This window comes from Suillus bovinus, assembly GCF_016758785.1.
Source record: "Suillus bovinus strain UH-Sbo-P2 chromosome Unknown EDB93scaffold_35, whole genome shotgun sequence".
NCBI classification, from domain to species: domain Eukaryota; kingdom Fungi; phylum Basidiomycota; class Agaricomycetes; order Boletales; family Suillaceae; genus Suillus; species Suillus bovinus.
In genome coordinates, this window is record NW_024542091.1 from 76,273 (window position 1) to 86,757 (window position 10,485).

At 46.2% G+C, this 10,485-nt stretch overlaps 1 protein-coding gene across 1 annotated transcript; it reads left to right on the forward strand.

Moving 5' to 3' along the window:
- Positions 1-393: 393 nt before the first annotated feature.
- Positions 394-3,703, forward strand: EDB93DRAFT_1150880 (peroxisomal oxidase). The gene is made up of 16 exons (XM_041449699.1): positions 394-625; positions 678-805; positions 856-934; positions 979-1,133; positions 1,182-1,266; positions 1,320-1,462; positions 1,489-1,557; positions 1,607-1,666; positions 1,720-1,876; positions 1,987-2,021; positions 2,069-2,226; positions 2,281-2,492; positions 2,546-2,945; positions 3,002-3,186; positions 3,237-3,333; positions 3,381-3,703. The coding sequence occupies exons 2-16, from the start codon at positions 691-693 to the stop codon at positions 3,453-3,455; spliced, it is 2,025 nt and encodes a 674-aa protein (XP_041306761.1). The 5' UTR covers positions 394-625; positions 678-690; the 3' UTR covers positions 3,456-3,703.
- Positions 3,704-10,485: the final 6,782 nt, after the last annotated feature.

Genomic DNA, 10,485 nt, shown 5'->3' on the forward strand with positions numbered 1-10,485 from the left:
AAGGTGATTTTCAAGCTTCAAGATTCAAATCGTTGACATTGATAACTGCAGCAACACTAGCAAAAAGTCAAGGATTGTGTGGCAAGTGGAAAACATGGTCAGCTATAGGCTATAGCTTAAGTTGATGATCGGACCCGGAGCACGCAAAACAGCCAAGGACCGTGAGAACAGATCAGACACCGACTATCGGCATTATTGCGGCAATAGACTCAGTAGAGTTCGTCTATGTAAGAGACTACTTGGCAGCGTTGACAGTGGTGGGAGGATGGGTGCACTTGCGAGGCGATCATTTTCCTATCATTCCACATATGATAGGTCCACGGTTGCGAATATGTAAACGATTCAACGTCGTGCACAAGGCGGCCAACTCTTATAACGTCTTATAAAAAAACCATTCCGATAATGGTTACTCGTTTGCGAAGAGGTGCTGTGAATCTCCTCGGCACATAACACAACTTCTCTCGGCCTCGCGCACTTGCTGCGGAGAGTGAAAGTGGATTGTGCCGCTTACTGTGCCGGCGCGTGACAAGCAAGACTACTAGGTTTGCTCCGACATTTGCGTCCGCTACGTCACCCGGCACTCAATCAACCGAGATCAACTGCCATTGCAATTGGGACGACACCGGTAAAAAATCACTCGCTCTCATACCATCGTTTCTTCGTTCATTATCCTCTAGACTCGACAACACAATGGCAATGGCGCCTAGACCAAAAGTTGATGTCAACCAACAGACAGCTGCTGATATGAACGCAGCTCGTTCACAAACCTCCATTAGCGTCCAGACTGTCAGAAACTATCTATATGGTGAACAATCTAAGTCATCATGATCCTTGTGACGCCCTAACTTCGCTCAGGTGGACAGAATGTGTGGGATATGCGTGAACGCCTCGAAAAGATTCTTGTGCAAGAACCGTTATTTGACAAACAGCACAGGTGGGTAGCCGTCTGCGTGTCTCTCGTACGACTTATTCTCTCAGGGACTTTCTGGGGCGGACAGATCAATACATCAGAGCTGCCGCCATAATGAATAGGCTGAACGAGCTACAACGAATGCACGGTTGGTCTAAAGAAGAATATTCTACAGCCACGTCGCTTCTTTCAGAAGTGATGTCGACCTCACTACATGACAATGGTATGCAGACCTATACCCTTCACGCAAACACACTCATATTTCGCATAGCATTCCAGCCCGTTTTCCTCGGTCAAGGATCTCCCGCATTGATGGAAAACTATTGGGACTTGGTGTATGAGAAGGGGATTCAAGGGCATGTTCGCTTCAAGTTATCCTACCTGAACTATACTCACTAGGAATCCTCAGGTGTTATTTGCAAACCGAACTCGGTCACGGTACAAATGTAGCTCGCCTAGAAACTACTTCGACGTATATCCCAGAAACTCAAGAGTTCGAAATAAACTCCCCAAGTCTTACGAGCACTAAATGGTGGATCGGCGCTCTGGGAAGTCCGCAACTCATGGTGTCGTCCAAGCAAAGTTGATCTTGCCGGATGGGAAGGATATGGGACCTCATCTCTTCTTCGTGCAACTGCGGTCATTAGGTTTGCCCGGGCGTCGCCTAATTTATAGCAACACTGAATGCTTTTGCAGAGGATCACAAACCTCTCAAAGGAATCACTGTCGGCGACATTGGTCCAAAAGCTGCGGGAGGTAAGTGAAATCTCAAGTCTTTTACAATACCTTGTTCGATGCACTCGTTACAGGCATGGCTGCGCAAGATCAGGGCTTCGCGAGATTTGATCACGTACGGATACCCAGGACGAACATGTTCTCGAAGTTTGCTGAGGTCACAGTAGATGGTGGCTATATCCAACCTCCTCACGCAAAACTCAGCTACGGAGGAGTAATTTTCTTTAATTGGTCCTGATATCGATATCACTGACACGACGTGCCAGATGATGTATATCAGGGCAACGTCTGTCAATTCTCTGCACCTCTGCTCAGCAGGGACTAACGATATGATATTCCAGCATGATACCATCGTCCGGATGGACCATAGCCAAAGGTAGAGCTCCAAGCATCCAGTGTAATCCCAGACTGATTATTTCGCAGCTGCGACTGTCGCCATTCGTTACACGACTGTCCGGAGACAAGGCGAACCGGATGCAAAGGGACTCGAACGTCAAGTCTTGACATACCCTTCAACATACTACCGCTTGTTGCCCATCCTCTCCAGGGCATTCGTGTTCATTGAGCTCGGGAGGTACACGGTTTGTTCTATTTCTTCATGCGTCGGTGCAAGTACTCACCTCCGCCATGGTCAGATTAAAGCATTGACTCAGATGCAAGAGCAGCTCGCAAGCAGAGACACTTCCTCCCTTGCCGAAATGCATGCTCTCTTGTGCGGCTTAAAAGTCTTCGTTACCACAAACGGAATCATTGATATTGAGACCGCTCGGCGTTCTATGGGTGGACATGGGTACAGCGCATTTGCTGGACTGGGGCGATTATACATCGAGTACCTCCCTTCCGCAACGTGCGTTTAACCTTCTGAGCGTGGAATAACATTGACATTAAAGAGATGCCTAGGTTTGAAGGGGACAACTTCGTCTTGGACGGACAAGTAGTGCGTGCCGCTACAAAGTTATGCAAAGCTGTGCTTTCGTCAGCCTCGGCTGTTGCCAAGCTTCCCCTTCCATCAGCTTACCTGCGTCTCTTGTCCACAACCAGCGAAGCCCCTCCACAAGTCACCGCGTCAACTTGGCACGATGTCCGCAGCGTTATCCTTCTTCTAGAGTGGCGTGCTGCTCTTATGGTAAAGAATTTCACGCGGACGCCAGCAAGTGGAGATGTGGATGCGAGCATCAATCAGCGCTTGGCCAAAGCCGTAACGGAGGCTTTTATTGCCGCTCAGGTCGGTGAGATGATCAACAATCTCACCAATTTACCTTCAGAGGATGCGAGGGCTGTCGGCTGCCTTTATAGGCTGGTGAGTTGCCATCCTTATCGCTGCAAACATTCTGAATTATTGCGTCACTTTCATAGTACTTACTAACGAGCGCTGAAAGCGCGCTCGTGGATCTTCTTTCGGTTGGGTTGATTCGTCACACGGGTACTGGCGACCCTACCCAGGATCTCCGTTTAGCCATCAAAGCCCTTTGTCTTGAAGTCCTGCCCAATGCCATCGGTCTAACCGATGCTTTCGGCTTTTCAGACTGGTCCCTAGATAGGTACCTGCAGACTATATCTGTACTGTTGACGTACTGACTACGTTTGATAGCGCATTGGGAGTTTCCGATGGCCGCGTTTACGAGGCATTGTGGAAACGAGTGCAGATGGAGCCGATGAACAAGGATGAAGTTACTCCCGCTTATGCTGTAAGTCTTTATTCGTCAGTTGGTTGATATTTGCTCAGTCGACGTAGCCTTACATTCGACCTATGCTACAACGCGGGCAAGCTGCGGCTCAGCAGAAGATGAAGCTCAAAAGTAAACTCTGAAATTGCCAATGTCGCCGTTTACAAGATGTACGTGTTCCTCCCTAAATACATGTTCACACGAGTAGTTTGTGGATTCCAAGATGTTCGCTACCAGAGTAGTGATATAAGCTTGCACGACTTGGATCTATATGTTGTTTTCTTGGATCTCTGTTATTTTGTAATATATCTTCTCATATACCAGTGTTTCTTTATCTTGAATCATACTCCTCATGACAACCACTCAGCCCTGCACTCAGAAAGGCTGTATCTGTAAGCATGGTGCTTACTACGCTTACACATGATGCCATGCAACATGGTGAAGACAAAAGACTTGATTGGACACTGATGACTTGTTTGTTATCTGTCCCCGACTCTACGAAGTAGGGAGAGTTCTGTCAGCTCCAAACGGCCAGGCACCTGTATGCAAATGTGCGCGTGAACTTATTTCCTTTTCTTGAATTCATGAGGCCTAGACCTCACATCACTGTAATGCTCGTCAAAAGCCATCGCCGAATATCATAATCGACGTCCGTGGTCAGGACACTTGTAGTTTTAAGCAACAAGACTGGATAGCCACAATAGCTGCATCTGATACATACATGCCAGATGTTACGACTCTGCAGTGGCAGAGTCGGGGACTGGCGGGTCACCGCTGCTACAATTTGTTATCACTCACAATATATACCTAGCTGCCTACCTGTAAGAATCTTACCCCTTCCCATCATGTGCAATACATATGCTCATCCATGTTGCCTGTTGCCTGACCATCCATTAGTGTTGGTGTTTTGTCATCAGGAAAATCTGAAATGTCTTGAACTATCTTTTTTGAAAGTTTTTCACAATCTAAGCCAGAAAAAGAGCATGATTCTCAAAAGATGTCTCAAGGCCACTCATTTTCTTAAATTGACTTGTGCCAACTTTTCACATGTTGCACAAAATGAAAAAACTCCCACAAAGTCAAAACATCTGATATTAGAATGTCCTAAAAATTGTTGAAAGAGCGACTACAAGAGATTCACAAGATGGATTAAGAGGCAATCAGGCCAAAAAAAAGACGCAAAAAAGACAAGGAAAGTCATTAAAAACTATTGTAAAGGATAAAAATGTGGTGTAAAAAGATAGTAAATCACAATGCAAACCAAAGAAGCTGTCTGTTGAGTTTTCCACAAGTCTCAGACATGTCCATCGAAGTATGACCAAACTCAGGTGTACAGGGAACCTGTAGATAACACGTAGTGTACAAAAAATGTCAACTAGTCTTATATACTACTGTGAAATACCTATGCTTTCAGTTAGATAACTACATTACTGGAACATTACAAATATTACATAATGTGCTGTGCGCTTTGTCAGTATTGAGCTCCAAGTTGCTGGTATGCTTCAAATCCAACACTGCCATCAGATGATACTATAAGGGTGACAATACACCGTGATTTGGTGACTAGATCTGAAAGAAAAACTAAGAAATTAGTACTAGGATGCCTCAAATTTCAACAAATTTCGATTACTAGATGTCTTCATGGTCATCCAGTTTGTCATCCAAGTTGATGCTGGTATAATTCTCGACACCGGGCTTCTTCAGGTGCTTGTATGCCATGGATACTGTCAGTTGCATTACCTCTGGGCCCTTCTTCTGCACTGCAGAAATAAATGTGATGGTTTTCAAGCCTCACTTAGTGACCAAGAATGCATGCTTGGTGGATGTCTCCTTGCCGGTGACCCTGTTGACTCTTGAGTGTCTTCAGCATCTTGAAACGAGCTTTTTTTTAAAAAAAAAATAATATTCCAATTTCTGTCCCTTGCAGAGTAGAACTCTATGTAGGACACTACTTTCTATACTAAGGACCCCCAGTGTCCTGATTGCATCCCTAGATCCGCGAATGCCCTGATGTGAGCTGTGCCCCATCAGTCCGCTGTTCCCGCTGGCCATTTTAGACGCATGATCTAATGTAGGTGAGATGTCTAGGTTTGGGTTATGTGCAATATGGGTGGCTATCTATTGTGTAAGTTGAGCATGTACTTGGTCGCGGGGTGCAAGTGTGTACAGGAATTGGGTGGTATGAGTGTAATGATGTAATGTGAGCTCATTGTGATCTGCGGGGAGCTTCTGTTACATCTAGGTGACCAGTTTTGATGGGTGATTCCATGTTGGGCGAGTGTTGGTGATACAGGTTGAGGAGTTTGAGGAGTTGTTGATGATACATTTGTTACAGTTTGTACTATTGATATTTACTTGTGATGCGCTAGATGGGGTGTGCTATTTCAGTCTGGTGGTTTGCGGGGTACTTCACTGAATGTCTGATGGAGTCTGCCTGTCGTGTTGATGAAACAGGGAAGGTGGGGGGTGGCATTAGGATCAGATAAGAGATAGGAGAGTGATGAGGCCTTGCGTCCCAGTGCATTTGTCAGAACATGTCTTTGGTGGCGATAATGTTGACAGGTGACTTGCGCCAGATTCTTGACCAGCGTTTGTGGCATTGATTGATGATGAGCTGCTGCGAGGACCAGGATGCTGAGAGGAAGAGTGTTAGAGTGGAGGAATTTTGGAAGCGAAGCGGGTGGGCTATTGTTCTGTTGACTTTCTGCAGCCTTCTTGGCATGCTTATCAGCCTCCTCATTGCCGTGTACATCCTGAATGTCCCAGGATCCAGTGTATGGTGATGTTAGGATTGTTGTGTTCTCTGGCAAGTTGTTTCATTCTGCTGCAAAAACAATTGATTCCCGCTACCTCTGTAGTGGGTCTTATAGCTTGCTAATTTCACCGTTTTGCGGTAGATTCATCAGATTTTGGCGACCCTATTTTTTGGGCTTTACATGGTAATTAGCTGTTGTTGATTGATCACTTTCTATATATATCCGGTTTCGCCTTACGACAGCTATGTTCTCCTTTCTTATGCTCCTTTTCTTTAGCTACCACTCGTTCATCGCTTGTCTGCCTGTATCTGTCATCTTTGACGTTTGATTCTCATTCTTCTGTTGTTTCTTCTATCGCTTGCTTGCTCGGCCATTCTGATTTAGGTTCGTGGTTTTCCGAAATTCTCACAGCCTCTTACAATGGCCGTTTTCTCACAACTGACATTGAGTTCAAGATTTCGTGTAGTTTGACCTCTGATGTTGTTGTTGGCATGAAATTGGATTGCCGCATGGCGTGCCATTGGTGGGGCAGGAGATGCACTCGCTGTCAACCCCTATTCATTTTCTAACCTGTCATTTCGCTGCCAAACACTGCCAACAAAGGTACCACAAATCAGAAATCACACACATCAGATGTGATGGCAGGAGTGCAACTAGGCAAGAGAGTGAGGGAAGATTGATGTACGACTGATGAGAAAGTTGTAAATAAGGACAATGTGTAGTTATTGAATTTATGTAGTCTTTTGTTTTTTATTTCGCTCACGAACATCGAACCCAGCAGTAACACTTGAATCCGAAACAGATAGCAGGTTTTGCCACTTTAGCTGGTGCTATAGCTTATTAAGTATGCACCTGGATGCGTGTAGAATCCTTCACCTGATAGAATGGCTGCTTGGTTCTCAGTGAAAATGGAGATTGGGAACGTAGGGTCTTCCTCCGTTGCTATGAGTTCTGCTGCTAATGATAGTCGACCACTTCAGCTTCAAAGATGGTATGTTCCATGTCTTTTCCTAGGTAGTAGCAAAGTGTCCGAGGGTGTTTACTGGTTCTGAATAGGACTGCCGCCGCTCCTATATTGCCTTGATGTCCTGATCTGTTGCAGTAAATCTGAATGTCGTCAGTAATCTGGTCGTGATCCTCTATTGCCTGCTTCTTGGATGAGGCAATGTGAGTCTTGTATGAGTTTGAGCTCATTGGGGCACTGGCAGTGCTGGGATTAACATCTCTATTTCTGCTGGGTCTATAGCATATTGACGTGTGAGATGGTGCAGGGATGTGTGGTGAGATCCTACGAAATGACGAGCAGTGCGACAGATTGGGAGATGTAAGGGATGCATTTGTGGATGGGAGGCGATGCATGTTATGGCTCTGTTACATATGTTCTGCAGAAGTAGGGAGATGGGCAACAGGTTGGCATGGGCTTTGAGGGTGTCAGTAGCTGTGGTCCTCATCACACCCATGATTGCTAGGGCAGCGATGCATTGTACCGAGGACAGGCATTTGGCCACCCCGATGGAGCCTCTTTGTGGAGTGTCGGATCCAGTATGGTATGCTGGTGTGTACCACAGGTCAGCGGCATAGGTCATCTTGGGAATTGCTATGGCTTGATATAATTGACGCATGAGTTGTAGCAGGATACCTTTGGCTGCTGAGGATAGACGGCATAGTTGGAATAGGTACGCGAGCCCTTTGGCTACTGCGTTGTCAACTTGTGCCTTCCATTGTAGTTCTTGGTCTACTATTATGCCTAGGAAGCAGTGTGTAGTGGATGGATGGATGATTGCGCCTTGAATGTGCATATTGGGACAGATGCGGGTGCGGTTCATTGAGAAGTCTATGAGGGCAAACTTGTTAGTCTCAAACTTAGAATTGTGGCTTGTGGACCATTTGTGGCCTCCATTAGGACATTCTAGCATGTCTGTCAGTATTCTATGAGTGGAATGAAAATCCTTACCAACAGCAATAAGTGCTGTGTCATCTACAAATGTGAGTGTTAATTCAGTAAGTGATTTGCATCCTAAGCGCACTTTGGCTATATCAACCAGGTCAGAGCTGTAGATAACATATAGAATCATAGAAAGAGGGTTGCCTTGACCAATATTGTTATTGATGGGGATCCAGTCTGACATGTATCTGTCGAAACGCAACTGAGTCTGTTGATTTGATAGGACCTGTTCTGTGAAACATATTAGTTTATCTGGTATTCTCCACCTACACATATTATGAAGGAGGCGTGAGGTGACCACATTGGGGAAGGCCCCTTCTATGTCCAAGAAGAGGGCTGAGGCTACCTTGCCTGACCTCCAGGCATTTTTCACTGTTTCTTCGAGTAGGTGCAATGAGTCGGTGGTTGAGCGTCCTGGCCTGCCTCCGAAATGAGTGCTGGGGAGTAGGTTATAGTGCTCTAGGATAAACGTCATGTGTTTGGTTACTACCACTGTTAGCAATTTGCCCATGGTGTTGAGCAGTGCAATAGGTCTGTAAGCTTTTGGTATGGTGTAGTCCGGTTTACCTGGTTTGTGGAGCACTACTGTGGTGAAATGTCGCCATGGATCATAATATGTTCGGTAGGTGAATGTGGTGTTGAATAGATAGGTGAAATATGGTACCAGGGTGTCAGTGCAGTTCTTGTAGACAATGTTGCATATTCCATCTGGGCCTGGAGCTTTATAGCCACTGAGCTTAGCTATCGCTCGTGTGATTTTGGCTGAGGTGAAGGGGGTGTGCCGTTCTACTTGATTGGGATATTCTGCATTGGGAGGAACAGAGTTGTGAGTAGGAGGAGGAGGAAAGAATGACTTAGCAATAATAGTACTCTTTTTGTATTAGCCTCTAAGATTGTGCTGTCGGGTTGTTTAACGGTGAGCATTGGGATCCGTGTTTTGCTGCCATCTTTGGGATCTGATGAAATATACTTGTTAGCTGTGCAGAGGTCCTTACCTTCGATATCTTCAAGCCATTCTGTCCAGTGTTGCTTTTTTGTCATTTTGATTTCCTTGGCATAACGTGTTTTGATGGCTTTGAGTTCTTCATGACATTTGTGATTGGGTAGGCCGTGCATCATGTAGGCCTTGCGGTTGAGCTCATTAACCTGTTTGTGGAGGGTAGTCAATTTGCAGGTCCACCATCGCTTGGAGTGAGGGCATGGTTTGGTGAATGGGACTGTGGATTCAATGGTTTTGGTGATGGCTTTCATTAGTCTGTCAGCTGCTTGTTGGAATTCACCTTCTGATGCTAACAGTGTGGGAGGGGATGGTGCTAGGATGTTGCTGAGGTGCATGTCGAACTCTTCCCAGTCCGTGTCATGCCAATTCCTGTGGGGGATGTCCTCTTCTCGAGGTGTCTCCAGTTCCAGTGTAAGTTGGATGGGCATGTGGTCCGTGCATGGCCCTTGAAGTGCCAGATTGGTGTTGTAGGATATGACAGCATTCGCAGTATGTTCCATTCCAAAAATGTTGTTGGGTCGAGTCCAGTTGCCCATGGAGGATGCTTGCAGGGTGGGGATACCTTGGGGAAGTAGTTGCAACATGCCATAGTCAGTGATGAGGTCCAGCAGGGGATGGGCTGCCTTGTGGTCGAACAGGTGTTGGTTGCATATATCTTCCCATAAGGGGTGGTGACGGTTGAAGTCACCCATCCATAACATGTGGTCACTGTCATGCTGCCTGATGGTGCCAATGTGCCATTCTAGGTATTCGCCGAGTGTTGTTAGGGTGCTCTGCAGGACGCCATCATTATATATGTTGAATATTGTGCAGCGGCCATATGGTCTGGAGAATTGAACGACTACTACATCTGGGGATGGAAAGGGAAGCTGTTTCCATAAGTTAGTATTCAAGGATGCGTTAATGAGTGTTATAGCGTGGGTGCGCTGTTGGGGGTTAGTGTAATGGGGGGTAGGATATAGAACATACCAGTGGTGGTTGGCGCTGGTATTACAGAGGAAGTTGATGTGTGGTTCTTGAATAACTATGGTGTCCCATTTCGAAGCTATGTTACTGTTAAGGAGAGAGGCTTGGGCGGACATAGATTTATTGAGATTCTGCTGCCAGATGCGAAGGTTAGCGTTATGTGGGTTAGTTTGTTCAGACATTAGGGAGGGAGGGTGAGGAGGTACTTGTGATAGCCATTGGGTCACCCCAACCAGATGATTGGGATTGGGAGATGGCATTGTGTAGTTCTTCTTTGTATTGACGCTGAGAGAAGGGTTGAGATGCGGGTGGGGAGATAGTTTGGGGTTCAAATGCAATCTTGGTCTGCTGGAGTTGTCTCGGTCTTGGGTTTTGACTGTGTTGAGGGGAGGTGGCCAGGGAGATGGATGTTCTGGGCGGGTTGGACGGCTGAGTGATGTGGGTCCAAATGTTCTCAGTCGGGAAGTAGGGCATGTTGTTCTCTGGGTACTTTTCATTGATTTTCC